Source organism: Abramis brama, assembly GCF_963993115.1.
Source record: "Abramis brama genome assembly, chromosome: 14".
Lineage (NCBI taxonomy): Eukaryota > Metazoa > Chordata > Actinopteri > Cypriniformes > Leuciscidae > Abramis > Abramis brama.
In genome coordinates this window covers 22,052,231-22,070,794 of record NC_139976.1, presented here as the reverse complement: position 1 = coordinate 22,070,794, position 18,564 = coordinate 22,052,231, and the positions used below count along the sequence as shown (strand labels likewise).

The 18,564-nt window shown below is 38.7% G+C and overlaps 1 protein-coding gene across 1 annotated transcript in view; it reads right to left on the bottom strand.

Moving 5' to 3' along the window:
* LOC311095712 (kelch domain-containing protein 1-like) overlaps positions 1-2,373 on the bottom strand; it is a 42,560-nt gene extending 40,187 nt beyond the window's left edge. Inside the window, exons 1-4 of the mRNA XM_084134392.1 lie at positions 2,025-2,373; positions 1,770-1,840; positions 1,397-1,514; positions 702-814 (exon numbers count right to left, since the gene is read on the bottom strand). Coding sequence (XP_083990518.1) covers positions 702-814; positions 1,397-1,514; positions 1,770-1,840; positions 2,025-2,246 — 524 coding nt within the window. The 5' untranslated portion in view covers positions 2,247-2,373. The remainder of the gene's footprint in view (positions 1-701; positions 815-1,396; positions 1,515-1,769; positions 1,841-2,024) is intronic.
* Between the last annotated feature and the right edge of the window lie 16,191 nt (positions 2,374-18,564).

Genomic DNA, 18,564 nt, shown 5'->3' with positions numbered 1-18,564 from the left:
GGATCAGAGCATCTTCAAAAATGCAAGTCTTGTGGGGTTATCCTGTTATGCAGTGTTCAAAAGTGGTGCAAGGAAAGAGAACCGATGAACCAACATTAGCATGAGCACACAAAGTTCACTGATGCTCGTGGTGAGCGACGGCTAGTCCAACAGACCGACAGAGGTCCGAGCATTCATGTGGATGTTACTTTGACACGTACCACCTACTTAAAGATTGTTCCACATACCCACATACCCTTCATGGCAACGGTGTTCTGTGATGGCAGTGGCCTCTTTCAGCAGGATAATGCATCCTGCCACAATGCAAAAATGGTTCAGGAATAGTTTGAGGAACATGACAAAGAGTTCAAATTCCCTAGATCTTGAGCATCTATGGGATGTGCTGGATCAACAAATCAGATCCATGGAAGCCCCACCTCGCAACTTGTAGGATTTAATTTGTGTACAGCGCTTTGAGAAGTTGCTTTTAAAGGCGCTTTATAAAATAAAGTTTATTATTATTATTATTATTATTAAAGTATCGGCTGCTAATGTCTTGCCAGATACCACAGGACACATTCAGAGGTCTTGTGGATTCCATGCCTTGATGCATCAGAGCTGTTTTGCCAGCACAATGGGAGATCAACACGATATTAGGCAGGTAATGTTGTGGCTGATCGTTGTATCTGTATAGCCAGTGCAGTGTGCTTGCATTTCCTTACCTGTTTCTGTAGACCCAGCAGGAATGTCTGACCCTTGGAGAGGGTATAGTTCCCATTGTGTTTGTCACTTTTCCCCAGCTGTATTCCTCATCCGACAGATCAACAAAATACATCTGTCATAACATATCACCAGCAATAAAGTCTTAAATAGAAGCAGTGAGAATTTAATTCTCTGTAGAAACATGACCAGCAGCTTAAAAACAGAAGCCCATAAAACTGTTTTTCACGTTTGCATTTTAGGTGAATGTGTTTGAAAAGCTGACATGTTAGAGGTGGAAAAGGCAGAATAAAGGTTTTGTATTGAGGGAAGAGTAATGATAATAATGACTTTGTTCTTTCTGTATGTCAGTGGCAGACAAGGAAGAAAAACATTCTCCAAATGTTTTGGGGGAGGTGGAGTTTCTCTTCAACAGAGGCTTCAGTCATATTCATTTAAGAGTAATAAACTATGAATAATTTTATATCCGATTTCCTACAGCATGCACTGAACAAAAACTATGTGTAATGGATATCTACATTTGCAAAACAGAGTCTCAGTCAAATGTGCAGAGTTTGTTCCCATAACTCTGAGGAAAATATCGTTAAAAGACAACATACGTGTTGAACACATCCTGGACAAACCCTTTAATCTGCCTTTGAGTGTGTACTTGGAGATTTAGTTGTATTATAATATTATCAATCCTAAAGCATCTCACCAGGTTGGTGTAGTCATTGTTATCACATCCCCCAAAAATGTAAAGAATGCCCTGAAGATATGCGCCACAAGTCTGCAAAAGAACAGGAGGAACCTCTCCGCCCACATGCCTCCGAGACCTGCCGCACACATACACAGAATTAAAACTCTGGAGAAAATGTTGTTGTATGGGGTTGGCAACGGTAGTCACAAGTGAGAAACTCGGGAACTATACGCTTCCTCATTATACTGAACAACTGCAGTTTGAATGCAATAAAGAAGAGATAGACTACTTATTGCTAGTGATGTCAGCTATTCAGGAAAAGCCATTTCTTGGCTAAAAAATAAAACCAGTCCATTCTAAACAACAACAACAACAACAAAAAGCATCTCACCAAACTCCATTCTCCATATCATAGAGCCAGATATCATTACTGGGAAGAAAGGTTTCTTGTCCGTCCACACACTAAAACAAATACATACATACACCATCATTTTACATTTTATGCCCCCCTCCCCCTCCCAAACAGACAAACTCAAGTTTAATTTACACTAGTTCTAGCCTACTCATTTTATGCGTTTAAGTGGATGGAAACGCAATGGAAACGCTATCTAATATTCGAAATGTAATATTTGCCTATAGACCTTACCTGGCAACCCCCCCAGACGTACAGCTTGTGTCCCTCCAGGACGGAGATGTGGTCGCTTCTAGGTGGAACCGGTGAACGCTGCGCTGTGACAGCCGCTGGTTCTTTTGTACTCCCCATTGCTGAAATGTTTAACTGCTCTGCTGCAGTCCAGCACCAGAGTGAACATACAGCTTCCGTGCTTACACTGGCTGTAGGACTGAGTAAGCAAGCAGGTAACAGCATACAAATACTGTCTTAAAGTGGGGGCTGTTTAAAAAAAATACTAGAGGAGGTGGCAATTTTGATTCATTCCAGTGACTCGAATCTTTGGAATCCATTCATCAAAGGATTTGTTCACTTACCATTATAGAGACAGAGCACATTTAGGCCACGCCCACACCGGGGGGAAACCAATCCAACTGTCTCCATTGACTTGCATTGTGAGAAGCTGCCTCCTTGACATTTCTGACTTGTCTAAAAACAAAATGTCTAAAACCTGATATGTGACAAGGTGTACAGCAAAAAAAAAAAAAAAAAAAAACCAGAAATAAGTTTGTATAAGCTGTCGACCACCAAAAACAAGAGTTTAAGGACACAAAAGTGGATACAGGCACTTGAGACCAACGTGTCATATTACTCTGAGAACTAATTTACGCCCACTGGAGGGGAACGGAATCGGCGACAGGATAGCTTAGCTTACAGAAATATAATATATAAAACTGATATGTTGATATTTGACTTACAGTGACAAAATGTGTTTTGTTAGTACAGTTAGTGTATTTTTAGTGCATACTAAGTGTCAGGATCCCACAATTTACCCATTTGTTCTAGCCTGTATCCACTTTTTTGGGGTCGACAGCTTATAAAAACGTATTTATGTTTTTTTTGGCTTGTTTGCTGTACACCTTGTCACATAGCAGCTTTTAGACATTGTTTGTTTCTCATTATAAGTCAGAAATGACAAGGAGGCAGCTTCTCGCGATGCAAAGTCAATGGAGATGGGTGGATTGTTTTCCCCCCAGGTGGGCGTGGCTTTCAGATTATGACGCGTGTCGCCCTGTCTCTATATGGACTCTTTCAGCATGTTATGTGGGTTGTGATAAGTTTATTTTTGTATGCAATTTGTATGTAAGTCCATTGAACCACTCACTCTTTAAAATACACAACCGAAATGCCTTATAAATATGGAAAACCAAGAGGGCCAAAAACATGTGAATTTTAACACGTCAACAACGCGTTAAATACGTGTTGTTTGCGCATGACAAATATGTGTTAAATACACGTAAAATACACGTGAAATACACGTTAAAAATCAGTTTGAACGGGTCAGTGTCATTGGCTGCTGAAGACTTGGGTCTAACCATTTCTGTGAGCTTAGGGGGGTGTACTGTTCATAGAGTAGGCTACCACCATTTAACATGCTATAGATCAGCTTATTCAGCCTATTTATTTAGTCCTTTTTTGTCTTTTTTTGTATAGCCTATAGAAATAATATATTTAAATTACTCTGTCTGGACATGTTCTTAAGAATATCTCAAAACGAGCACTTAGACAATGCCTTAGCAGGGTCACTGTATACAGTAGTGTAACACGCAGGTGACTTTCCTCAAAATGAATAAAAAAAGGCTGTGGCATATACTTACAACTTTGAATTATATTTTCCCACCACAGCTGTAACGTTGTCAGACCCATACGTTTCTCTGTACCGTTTCCATTAAGTCAAGTCAAGTCAAGTCAAGTCATCTTCATTTATATAGCGCTTTTAACAATGTAGATTGTTCCAAAGCAGCTTTACATTGATAATAGGAAAATAAAGTAACAGAGATTGTTTTGGCTTTATAGCAGCTCTAGAATAAAGTTATTTTATCCAGCTAAAGTCCAGCTAAAGTTAGTTTGAATGATTTACTTCCGTCGCAACAATCATTAGTTATTAACAGGAGCCGCTAACACGACACCATTTTAACAGAAAACTGAACAGAACTTAAGTTCTTTCTGCGCAAACTTCAAAAAAATGCGAACCAGTGAGAACGCCGATGGCGTGCACATGCACATTACGAGTTCAGTCTATAGGTATGCGCGTTTGAATATATGTGCGCAGGCGTGTAGTCCTTCCCTACAAATCAACCCTCAACATACTAAACTCAGCAAAAAAAAGAAACGTCCTCTGACTTTCAACTGTTTTTACTTTCAGTAAACTTAATGTGTGTAAATATTTGTATGAACACTAAAAGAGTCAACACCATAAGACATAAACTAAAAATGTTTCACAGACATGTGACTAACAGAAATAGAATAATGTGTCCCTGAATGAAGGGAGGCTCAAAATCAAAAGTACCAGTCAGTATCTGGTGTGGCCACCAGCTGCTTGAAGTACTGCAGTGCATCTCCTCCTCATGGACTGGACCAGATTTGTCAGTTCTTGCTGTGAGATGTTACCCCACTCTTCCACCAAGGCACTTGCAAGTTCCTGGACATTTCTGGGGGGAATGGCCCTAGCCCTCACCCTGCGATCCAACAGGTCCCAGACGTGCTCAATGGGATTGAGATCCGGGCTCTTCGCTGGCCATGGCAGAACACTGACATTGCTGTCATGCAGAAACTCACGCACAGAACGAGCAGTATGGCTGGTGGCATTGTCCTGCTGGAGGATCATGTCCGGATGAGCATGCATAAAGGGTACCACATGAGGGAGGAGGATGTCTTCCCTGTACCGCAAGGCATTGAGATTGCCTGCAATGACAACAAGCTCAGTCCGATGGAGATGTGATATACCGCCCCAGACCACGACGGACCCCCCACCTCCAAATCGATCCCGCTCCAGGGTACAGGCCTCGGTGTAACGCTCATTCCTTCGATGATAAACACGAATCCGTGCATCACCCCTGGTGAGACAAAACCATGACTCATCAGTGAAGAGCACTTTTTGCCACTCCTGTCTGGTCCAGCGAAGGTGGGTTTGTGTCCATAGGCGGCGTTGTTGCTGGTGATGTCTGGTAAGGACCTGCCTTACAACAGACCTACAAGCCCTCAGTCCAGCCTCTCTCAGCCTATTGCGGACAGTCTGAGCACTGATGGAGGGATTGTGTGTTCCTGGTGTGACTCGGGCAGTTGTTGTGGCCATCCTGTACCTGTCATGCAGGTGTGATATTCGGATGTACCGATCCTGTGCAGGTGTTGTTACACGTGGTCTTCCTCTGCGAGGATGATCAGCTGTCCTTCCTGTCTCCCTGTAGCGCTGTCTTAGGCGTCTCACAGTGCGGACATGGCAATTTATTGCCCTAGCCACATCAGCAGTCCTCATGCCTCCCTGCAGCATGCCTAATGCACGTTCACGCAGATGAGCAGGGACCCTGGGCATCTTTCTTTGGGTGTTTTTCACAGTCGGTAGACAAGTCTCTTTAGTGTCCTGCGTTTTTAGAACTGTGACCTTAAATGCCTACTCTCTGTAAGCTGTTAAGGTCTTAACGACCATTCCACAGGTGCATGTTAATTAATTGATTATGGTTAATTGAACATGCATGGAAAACATTGTTTAAACCCTTTGCAATGAAGATCTGTAAAGTTATTTGGATTTTTACAACATTATTGTTGAAATACACAGTCCTGAAAAAGGGACGTTTCTTTTTTTGCTGAGTTTACTTGTCTGGCCTTAATTTATAATACAGAATTTTTATCGCTTCCGCGTAGCCACGCGAACCGGAATTATCCTGACAACGCTTTATCTGTAGAGAAGTAAAGGGAGGGAAGGGAGGCCTTCACAGGGGAGATACTAGTTGACATTTCAGGACTGCGCTGTCGCATCCAGGCACAGGTCCTTCATCAGATCTGGATACAGCCTGGATCAGGTGGACTGCAGTAAACCTCGGGATAAACAGAGAGACTAATATTAGAGTAGACGCCATTCTTCTTATGATGTAACGAGTACATCAAGATTTATTGGAAGTGTTCACGGTTCCGGCTGACCTAATCTATGCTGCCTAACATTGAATTATAAAAGTCTATAATGTTTTATGTGTATGCTAGGTCAAAGATATGTGTTTTTAGTCTAGGTTTGAACTGACAGAGTGTGTCTGCTTCCCAAATAATGTTAGGAAGACTGTTCCAAATTTTTGGTGCTAAATAGGAAAAGGATCTACCGCCAGCAGTTGATTTTGATATTATCAACTGGCCGGAATTTTGAGATCGCAAAAGACGTGAAGGACTATAATGCGTTAAGAGCTCGCTCAAGTACTGCAAAGCTAAACCATTTAGTGCTTTGTAAGTAATCAACAATATTTAAAAATGTATAAGATGTTTAATAGGGAGCCAATGCACTGCTGACAGAACTGGGCTAATATGGTCATACTTCCTGGTTCTGGTAAGAACTCGAGCTGCTGCGTTTTGGACCAGCTGTAATTTGTTTATTAAGCGTGCAGGGAAACCACCCATAATAGCATTACAATAATCTAGCCTTGATGTCATGAACGCATGGACTAATTGTTCCGCATTTGTCAATGAGAGCATATGACGTAATTTAGATATATTTTTAAGATGGAAAAATGCGGTTTTACAGATACTAGACACGTGACTTTCAAATGAAAGATTGGTATCAAAGAGCACACCCAGAAGACTTGACAGAGCAGCCATCAAGTGTTAGACATTTGATGTGTGTATTCTAGATTATTACGTGAGGAAGTTTTTTGTCCAATAATTAGAATCTCAGTTTTTTTTTCAGAATTAAGTAGTAGGAAATTACTAGTCATCCAATTTTTTATATCACCTATGCATTTCGTTAATTTTGTGAATTGGTAAGTTTCGTCAGGGCGTGAAGAAATATAGAGCTGAGTATCATCAGCATAACAGTGAAAACTAATTCCATGCTTCCTAATGATATCTCCCAGTGGTAGCATGTACAGAGTGAAAAGCAACGGTCCTAGTACTGAGCCTTGTGGTATGCCATACTGAACTTGATAATGGTCAGTTAAGTATGATTTAAACCATGCTAATGCAATTCCAGTAATGCCAACATAATTTTCGAGTCTATTTTGCAAGAATGTTGTGGTCAATAGTATCAAATGCAGCACTAAGATCGAGTAACACTAATAGAGAGATACAACCTTGGGATGATAAGAGCAAATCATTTGTAACTCTAATGAGAGCATTCTCAGTACTATGGTACGGTCTAAATCCTGACTGGAAATCCTCGCAGATATCATTTCTTTCTAAAAAGGAACATAGTTGTGAGGATACCGCCTTTTCTAGTATCTTTGACAGAAAAGGTAGATTCGAGATCGGCCTGTAATTGACTAATTCTGTTAGATCAAGTTGCGTTTTTTTAACAAGCGGTTTAATCATAGCCAGCTTAAAAGTTTTTGGTACGTATCCTAATGACAATGATGAATTAATGATATTAAGAAGAGGATCTATGACCTCTGGAAGCATCTCTTTCAGTAGCTTAGTCGGTATAGGGTCTAACATACATGTTGTCGATTTAGATGATTTAACGAGTTTAACAAATTCTTCCTCTTCTATAGCAATGAATGAATCAAATTTTTCCTTAGGGAGACTACAATGCACTGTCTGATGCAATACTGTAGTAAACGATTGCATGGTTATAATTTTCTCCCTGATATTATCAATCTTATAAGTGAAGAAGTGAATTCATTACTGTTGTGTTGCTTGGAAACTTCTGGGCTTGAAGCTTTATTTTTCATTAGTTTAGCCACTCTTTCAAATAAATACCTAGGGTTTTGTTTCTTCTAATAGGGTTGAAGAATAAGCAGATCTAGCAGCTTTTAAGGCCTCTCTGTATGCAATCGAGCTCTCTTTCCATGAAATGCGAAATGCCTCTAGTTTTGTTTTCTTCCAGTTGCGCTTCATTTTTCTGGCTGCTCTCTTAAGGGCCCGAGTGTGCTCGTTGTACCACGGCGTTGGACTATTTTCTTTAATCTTCTTTAAGAGCAACGGAGCAACTGTGTCTAAAGTGCTGGAAAAGAGTGAGTTAAAAGTTTCTGTCGCAATATCGAGTTCTTCTAAGCTATCTGGGATGCTGAGATGATGAAACTGATAAGGAAGATTATTAATAAAGCAATCTTTAGTGGCAGAAGTGATAGGTCTAACATATTTGTATCACGGAGTCGGCTTTGCAGCCTTGGCTAAATGAAGTTTACACAAGACTAGATAATGATCTGAGATGTCTTCACTCTGCTGCAGAATTTCAATGGCATCAACATTGATTTCGTGTGATAATATTAGATCTACAGTATGATTACGACAATGAGTAGGCCCTGACACATGTTGTCTAACTCCAATAGAGTTAAGAATGTCTTTAAATGCCAGTCCCAATGCATCTTTTTCGTTATCTACATGTATATTAAAATCACCAACAATTATGACTTTATCTGCAACCAGTACTAACTCTGATAGAAAGTCAGCAAAGTCTTTGATAAAGTCTGTATGGTGCCCTGGTGGCCTGTATACAGTAGCCAGCACAAATCTCAAAGGTGATTTATCATTTACACTATATTGCTATATTAAGCAACAACACTTCAAAATAATTATATTTGAAATTAGACTTCTTAGTAATTCTGAAAATATTACTATAAATGACAGCAACACCTCCCCCTTTGCCTTTCAGATGAGGTTCATGTTTATAACAGTAATCTTGCGGGGTGGTCTCATTTAAAGTAATGTAATCTTTTGGTTTTAGCCAGGTTTCTGTCAAACACAGCACATCTAGATTATAGTCTGTAATCATATCATTAACAATAAGTGCTTTTGAAGTAAGGGATCTAATATTCAGCAACCCAAGCTTTATCATTTGCTCATTTGTATTATATCTGTTTTTTATTTGTTGAACATCAATTAAATTTTTACCCTTAGATGGGTTTGGAACTTTTTTGTATGTCCTAATTTGGGGAACAGACACGGTCTCTATATGATGATATCTAGGTGAAAGATGCTCTATGTGATGGGATTTATCTGAACTTGGTGAAGTGAGACAGCTAGCCGGGTTGGTTTAGCCAGTCTGTCTGCTTCCTGACTTGAGCCCCAGATTGTCATGTTTGAGCTCTAAGACGATTTGCCATATTACTAGAGAGAAGAGCAGCACCATCCCAGGAGGGATGAATACCTCTCTTTTCAACAGGTCAGGTCTGCCCCAAAAACTTTTCCAACTGTCTATGAATTCTATATTATTTTGCGGACACCACTTAGACAGTCAGCCATTGAGTGAGGACAATCTACTAAGTATCTCATCACTCCTGCGAACAGGAAGGGGGCCAGAGCAAATTACAGTGCCTGACATCGTACTTGCGAGTTCGAACACCTCTTTAACATTAATTTTAGTGATCTCCGACTGGCGGAGCCGAACATCATTTGTGCCGACGTGAATAATAATCTTAGAGAATTTACGATTAGCATTAGCCAGCACTTTTAAATTTGCTTTGATGTCAGGCTCTCTGGCTCCCGGCAAACATGTGACTATGGTGGCTGGTGTCTCTATTTTCACGTTCCGTGTAATAGAATCGCCAATAACTAGGGCACATTCAACAGTATTCACAGTGGGTGTTTCACTGAGAGGGGAGAATCTATTTGAAGTTGTAATCGGAACGGAAGAGCGGTGTTTTGTTCCGCGACTACAGCGTCTGACCGTCACCCAGTTGCCCTGCTGCACAGGCTCTACTACAGCTGGTTCACTAAGGCTACGTGAAACCCATACTGATTATTTCTTCACAAGACTTTTGAAAATTGTATCACGTAGCCTAGAATATTTGCTCCAAAACTATGTGAAAATCATCCTGACAACTCATTCAGATAAAACAATATATTGATTTTAAAGGTATAGCGGAGGATTTTCTTTTTCCGGGTGGATCATCAAGACTATTGGTCCTCCTAATTGTCAATCATTCTGGTGATATGTTTACGTAATGCCGTCGTACGTGCTCGTCCCTAGGTAGTTTTCGCTTTCTGCGCATGCGCACTTTCAGGTGTATGTGTGGTGAGCTACGGTTTCAGCCATTCCTTTGAAAATGGCTGAGCGTCGCAAGAGAAAAAAAGTCTACGAGGTGTATGAGAAGAAGAGAAAGGCCGCAGAAGATAGAAGCAAGACCAGTGTGTTTTTGGGAGATTCATTCACACGATGGCGTGCGCTCAAAACACAGGTTGGGCTTCCCACTGATGCCTCAGTCGCGAAGTTTCTACTCGACAGGTAAAGTTTGGCATGCTATTTGGAGAAATCAAATCACTGCTAGTAAAATTTTATGTAAGCTATGATTAGCGATGCTAGCCCTGGCACAAGTCACGCACCGCGTAGACACGGTAAACATCTCAGTTTGTCTAAAGTAGCCTTATGACCAAATGGTAAAAGGTATCACGCTGAATTGTTCTAAAACCTTGTGTGTTCATTTTTGATAATTCCTATGTGTTCACCATAGTATTTATTACACAAATGCAACAAGCTACTTCTCCATTGCATATCATGTCTTGAGTCCTCACTCAATCGATCAGTATAATAAGTAAATAAAACACGGAAGGGCATTTGACATTTTGTCTTGCATGAATGTTTTTGAGTTAGTTTATAATTTACAACATAATTGTGCCACCAAACGTGACTAGGCAAATTTGGATGCCCTTACAAACAATCTACTTTGATGCATATCTGTGTACTAAAATATAAAAGATGTTTTATGCTTGTACTTTGTTAGAACAAACAACTAACATGTGTATAATTCAATGTTTGTTACAGCTATGATAAAATTACATCCACTCCGCTGACACACACTCAATGGGCCAGACCCCAGCCACCAGCTGTGTCCACAATTCAGGATTCACTGTCTGATCAGTAAGTTATTATCTTATTTATCATCAAGCTAAATACTTCACAGTAGAAACTATGTCTTGTATTTGTGGTTGTACCAACAAGGATTAGCAACAGATTCTATCTTCTATATGTGTATAATTTATAGAGAAGCAGATTTCTCTGTGAAGGGAGTTGAGAAAATGGCCAGCAGTAGCAGCAGTGAGGAAGAAAGAAGAACTGTTCCACAAGAGGAAGCAAGGTAATTATAATTCTAGATTTCTGTGCAGATACCTGTTATTTTGAACTTTAGTTGTTTTTGCTTTATATTTGGTAATTTACTGAATATTTTTTCTAGGGCCTCAACTAGTGTAAATATAGTTGACATTGATGAAGATGCCTTCAACAATCTACAAAATTCAATGTAAGTATTACTGTTTTAGGGGCTTTATTTGGGATGGTACTGAAAGGGGCACTAAAATTACTTCATTCAAAAGGATCTCATACAGAGACACAATCACAGTCATCCTCAGAAGAAGATGAGACCGAGGAGGTTGAACTCTCAGAAGGACACGAGACGTGTGAAACTCCCACTGACGTGGATGAAGCAGAATAGCTGGATCCTCAAATTTGCATTAGGTATGTGTATTATTATTATTTTATCATTTTGTAATGGAAAATATTTTGATGCTTGTAAGTTTTGTTTAATATGTTGTATGATTTTCATTGGGGTAAACCTTACTGTTGCATTTCCAAAAGACTTTCTTCCTGCAATCAGTCTCCGAAAGCAATACAGATGCAAAAACCACGCAACTGCTAGGGCTATCACCTATATGTAAAAACCCTTTGTAGGTGTTGGTGTTGGAAAGGTCTTTCTGACATTCCGGGCGGTGTCTCCAACACATGGAAATTGAATGTCTCTATCTCCAACATCCTATTGAATTGTAATAGCTCTGTATTGTTGTTTTCCGGGTGATGTGTGAAATATCTTTTTCTTTACATTTGTAGGTTTGGTGTTGCTCTCCCAAATGGAATGTCGTTAGAGGATTATCCTGTGATTGGCCTTGATGAGACTGTGCACGATGACCCGGAAGATAATGAAGATGAAAGCCAGGAAGTTGCCACTCCACCAGACGCACCTATGGTCCTCACAGAGGAAGACGTCATCAGTCGGCTCGCATCCATAGTCTATCATGACATTATAAAGCAGCTGCTGGACTTCCTTATTCTTCCAATTGAAAAATGCACAGTGAAGGATTCCATCACAAAGGCACCCTGTAATGCAGCTAAGCCATTTGAGGTTTCTGTAAAATCAAGGTGCTCTGCTGTCATTGCGGAATGGGTGAGTATCACATGTTTAAATTTGCAGCTCACAAACAATCAGTTCAATAGTGGCATTTTCTTCAATGTTTCTCAACACTTGCACTCTTACAGATATGTCCAAATGGTCACACTGTTTGAAAGTGGAGTTCACAGCGATATTTCAAGTATGGAATGCTCGCTGGGGATTTTATGTTGGGTGTAAACATCCTCCTGTCTGGAAACAACTTCCGGAAAATAGCTCTGCTCTTCAAGTTTATGAACTTGGGGATGATAGACCGAAATACATTCTACAAAATCCAAAACAAATTTTGTCTGCCGAATATTGAAGATTTGTGGAAGAGGGAGAGTAGCAATGTCATCAGCCAGTTGAGTTCAAAGGACTCTGTTGTGCTCCTTGGTTAGTATATTACATCACTGTCGTCATTCTGTTATACATTTTCAAAACATTTAATCCATTTATATTGTCTTTATAAGGTGATGCTAGGATGGACAGTCCTGGGTTCTGTGCCGAATTCTGCACATACACTACAATGGAGAATGACACAAAAAGAATTGTGTGCAAACTTTTTCTAATAAAATGAATAAGGCAGTACATTCACTACACTTTTGAGTGTTTTCACTGTTGCACACTGTCTGCCTCGCAATGTATGAGGGAGCATTACAATAACAAAAGGGAAGATCACGTCTCACACTGTCTGTCTGACACCCTGGACCAGAAATGTTACAATAACAATAGTAGTGCTTGTACTAAAAGAGTTTGTAAGTTAGCGTTAGATGTATTGTGCAACAAAAATGACAAGTTAGCGGTTATGTATGTACACATACCTCCTCAATTGCCATCCTCTGTTTATGAAGCTCTTCAACCCTTTTGAAGTCCTCCCGTGACAGGTCAGCGAGCAGACGGCCACGGCCTCTAGCCCGACCACTGCCTCCCCCTCTCTCATGGCCACCTTCTTCCCGCTCTCGGCTGGTGCTGGCTCTTGCGCCCTCGTCCCGACCTCGTCTCCCTCGGCCTCTAGGCACACCCCCCCTCCTGGATCTTGGTCGGGATGAACAGGGCACGGGCTCGTAGTCAATATCAGATCCCACAAGACTCTCTTCTTGAAAGCTCTAAACACACCAGCAATAAAAAAAACAACTTAGATGCTAGACGATAGCTTGTTTATTGGCCTGTAGCATGCTAAAGTTAGCTATAGAGATGCTTGTCATAAATAGATTTTCACTTACTGGTGGCAAGTCTGACATAGTGGAAACGACATATAGTGTGCTCTCTCGTGCACACGTTTAATAGGCGTTCCCTCTCGGGAGCAGGTAGAGTGTTGCGCATGTGCATTTTTTCAAAAAGTGGAGAGGGCGGTTCTTTTCTAAAATTCGGAAAAATCCTCCGCTATACCTTTAACCCTTGTGTGGTGTTCACAACCCAATTACTCCTGTGGTGTTCCCGGTCAAAAATGACCGGACTATAAAAAATAGCTTATAAATCACTTGTTATGCAATATTATCACCCAATATTGGATTCAATCTTTGTGTCCACTTGTTCTCTTTCGGTTAGGACTGGTTTTATATTTCTATTTGCATCTGATTAATTGTAGGCCTCATTTATTTGATAGTAGGCATCTCATTTTTTGAGTAAAAAAAACATTATTTTTGAATAATTTTGGAAATATTAAACGAAATCTGAAGAAAATTGGCACTGTTGATCACACTAGTCTACTTTAATATTTCACCAGGAATTTTGTTTTGAAAAACTTTTATTTTGTACAAAATGGCACATTGTCACTCTTGTGGTGTTCCCGGTCAAAAATGACTGGACTACAAAAAATAGCTTATAAATCACTCATTATGCAATATTATCACCCAATATTGGATTCAATCTTTTTGTCCACTTGTTCTCTTTCAGTTAGGACTGGTTTTATATTTCTATTTGCATCTGATTAATTGTAGGCCTCATTTATTTGATAGTAGGCATCTCATTTTTTGAGTAAAAAAAACATTATTTTTGAATAATTTTGGAAATATTAAACGAAATCTGAAGAAAATTGGCACTGTTGATCACACCAGTCTACTTTAATATTTCACCAGGAATTTTGTTTTGAAAAACTTTTATTTTGTACAAAATGGCACATTGTCACTCTTGTGGTGTTCCCGGTCAAAAATGACCGGACTACAAAAAATAGCTTATAAATCACTCATTATGCAATATTATCACCCAATATTGGATTCAATCTTTTTGTCCACTTGTTCTCTTTCAGTTAGGACTGGTTTTATATTTCTATTTGCATCTGATTAATTGTAGGCCTCATTTATTTGATAGTAGGCATCTCATTTTATGAGTACATTTTTTTTTATTTTTGAATAATTTTGGAAATATTGAAGAAAATCTGAAGAAAATTGGCACTGTTGATCACACTAGTCTACTTTAAGTTTTCACCAGGAATTTTGTTTTGAAAGACTTTTATTTTGTACAAAATGGCACATTGTCACTCTTGTGGTGTTCCCGGTCAAAAATGACCGGACTACAAAAAATAGCTTATAAATCACTCATTATGCAATATTATCACCCAATATTGGATTCAATCTTTTTGTCCATTTGTTCTCTTCCAATTAGGACTGGTTTTATATTTCTATTTGCATCTGATTAATTGTAGGCCTAATTTATTTGAGAGTAGGCATCTCATTTTTTGAGTAAAAAAACATTATTTTTTAAATAATTTTGGAAAAATAAAATAAAATCTGAAGAAAATTGGCACTGATGATCACACTAGTCTACTTTAATTTTTCACCAGGAATTTTGTTTTGAAAAACTTTTATTTTGTACAAAATGGCACAGAGTTACACTTGTGGTGTTCCACTGGGCCATTGAGGGCCACTGTTTCAATTGGCCATTGAAAGTGAATGGGAGAGACATGTGATAGAAGTCCATGAGGAATATCTTTACATCTGAGTGATGGATTATGGTGAGTTTGGGCTCTTTTTAATCTTAACAATCTCCTGTAAATAATGATGTGCCATTTTCCACAATTTATGCATGCTTCATTGAGTTATGAGTTAAAACGCGACATAAGTGCTAGGCTACAACTATATTCAAGGCTCTGTGAGCGCATGTGGGGGTTTGTGTGTTACAACTCAATTAGGAATATCTTTAGATCTGAGTGATGGATTATGCTGAGTTTGGGCTCTTTTTAATAGTGATAGTCTGCTGAAAATAATGATGTACAGTTTTCTACGAACTGTGCATGCTTCGTGAAGTTATGAGCGAAAACCAAACGCGAGTGCTTCATGAGTATATACTTGGCTATAGCACGTCTGTGGTATTTTCTGTGTTAGAACGCCATGAGGAATATCTTTAGATCTGATTGATGGAATATATTGAGCTTGGGCTCTTTTTAATCGTGAGCTCCTGCTGTAAATAACGATGTGCCATTTTTCATGATCGATATAATTTTCATGAAGATACAAGTAAAAAGGCCAAGTCTAAGCTACCTTGATTGGCTACGTGAGTCTGTGCGTCTGTGATATTTTTTTGTGTTAGAACTCCATGAGGAATATCTTTAGTTCTGAGTGATGGATTATGTTGAGTTTGGACTCATTTTAATTGTAAGCATCTGCTGTAAATAATGATGTGTCATTTTCCACAATCGGAGCATGTTTCATGAAGTTACGAGCGGAAATGTGTCTAAAATTAAGCATCCATACATGGTTTACACATGGGTCTCTTGAAGGGCTTCTTTTAGAAAAACCTTGCTCAAGTTTAGTAAAAAAGCCTGAAACAATTATGCTTGTTGTATTCTACTCATTGAGACCTTTCAAATGACGTATGACACAGGACTATCAGAGCTGTATGATGTATTTGACATATTGCTGAATGTAATACAAAAAAGTAGTTTATAAATTATGATTTTTTTTTATTTTTATTTATCAGCAAATAACTCAGCACTACTTAGGAGTTTATCAAATTGGCTACATTCATTGTAAATTTCAGACTCTAAGCTTTCAAATGACACCTATTTTAAGTTGATCAAGGTAATAGTTTTGAAAAATATTATGATTATTTATTTCGCAGCTAGGTGGCGCCTGCGGGGGGTACACTCAGTTTTAGAGTGATAACTCAGCAGATGTTAGGAGTTGATCAAAGTGATTAGATCCATTAAAAAGCTGAGATTCTAAGCTTTAAAATGATACATATTTTGTGTTGTTCCATTCATTGGTTGCATTGGTCTCTCCCATTCACTTTCAATGGCCCATTGAAACAATGGCCCACAATGGCCCTCAATGGCCCAGTGGAACACCACAAGTGTAACTCTATGCCATATTGTACAAAATAAAAGTTTTTCAAAACACAATTCCTGGTGAAAAATTAAAGTAGACTAGTGTGATTAACAGTGGCAATTTTCTTCAGATTTTTTTTTTATTTTTCCTAAATTATTCAAAAATAATGTTTTTTTTACTCAAAAATTGAGATGCCTTCTCTCAAATAAATGAGGCCTACAATTAATCTGATGCAAATAGAAATATAAAACCAGTCCTAATTGAAAGAGAACAAGTGGACAAAAAGATTGAATCCAATATTGGGTGATAATATTGCATAATGAGTGATTTATAAGCTATTTATTGTAGTCCGGTCATTTTTGACCGGGAACACCACAAGTGTAACAATGTGCCATTTTGTACAAAATAAAAGTTTTTCAAAACAAAATTCCTGGTGAAATATTAAAGTAGACTAGTGTGATCAACAGTGGCAATTTTCTTCAGAATTTATTTAAAATTTCCAAAATTATTCAAAAATAATGTTTTTTTTACTCAAAAAATTAGATGCCTACTCTCAAATAAATGAGGCCTACGATTAATCAGATGCAAATAGAAATATAAAACCAGTCCTAATTGAAAGAGAACAAGTTGACAAAAAGATTGAATCCAATATCGGGTGATAATATAGCATAACAACTGATTTATAAGCTATTTTTTGTAGTCCGGTCATTTTTGACCGGGAACACCACAAGAGTGACAAGGTGACAAAACTCCCCCTAAAAAATTAAGAAAATTGTCACAAAACATTTCAGAAGTAGTTATACCATTTGTGAATAAAGTAACTAAGTTTCAGTACAAAGCGATAACATTAACTAGTATTTTTCGGGAAAAAGAAAATCTTCTCCGGGTCAAAATGACCCGAACACCACATGAGGGTTAAATTTGTAAGACATGTTTTGTGTAAGAAAGCTTTATGCAAGGAGGCGTGAATATTATTTCACATCATGAATATTAATGTATTTCACACCTGAGAAAGACAAAGACCCTCCCCTAATGGCCCTATCAGGTGCTATCAGGCCCTATCATTCTGAGCAACCTTGCACAAAGAATGAGGAGATTTAAAAAAGAATGGCTTTTTGATTGTTTGGATTTATTTACAACATAACATAATCCAAAGATACACAACAAAGGACAAAAAAGCACATTATTTAACACACTGATCTAAAGACAGAGACTTGAACAGTCACACACACCTTTGTGCCATTCATGAAACATAGTACATACCTGTAATTTCCAAGGTGTTTGATTTTTCATTTACTATGTTCATGTACTCATGTGAATGTTAAAGTCAGCAGGACTAATCAGTGGGGCATCTGGTCCCTGTATAAAAAATAAAAATAAAAATAAAAATAAACACCTGTGAACATGCTGATATCAAGAGAAACTATAGGGCTGCACGATTTTGGGAATACATTTTAGATTTTTCTGGTTAAAATTGCGATTTAAAATGTACAAAATACACACACACACACACACACATATATATAAATAATGAACACCAGGTTTGTTGTGCCTTGTAGGCATATACATGCAGTGCTGCATAAATAATATTAACAATAGCTTATAGCAGGCAGCCTATACATCATTAAAAAGGAACATATCAGTAACACTACACTAGAGAAAAATATATTGATTATCATATGTTACTTCAAATGTTTCCATTCGTTATGACGTTATGAAATGAGATTGGAGTAAAAACATGAAGCCTAATGCACAGCGCGACTGACTCAGACTCACAGCGCGTGCAGAGAACATTTACTGAAGCGATCGAGCCGCTCCAAACTATGAAACATTATTGTTACCATTGACTTGGTAAACTTACGACTTGACTTCCTGCTCAGCTACTGTCCGGACGCTCTTGCTTACTGCTCCGCGCTTTGCTCTATCGCTTTTATATTTTATCTTCTATATTTTTATATTTTATCTCCTTTTATCACCTAATTTTAACTTCAGCAAATCAGCACAGTGCTCAAACGACAAAGTTTGGATTACTACAAAAACGCAGTATTCTTTTCCCCGACCAGCTTACATTCCGGGGAAAGGAAAACACAACTGCCTACACTCATAAGGATAAGAGAGGAAATGCCTCTTCTGGTTCAAGAATCTACTTGCTGCACTAACTGCCACAGACTTTTACAAAGGATTGCAGTTCTT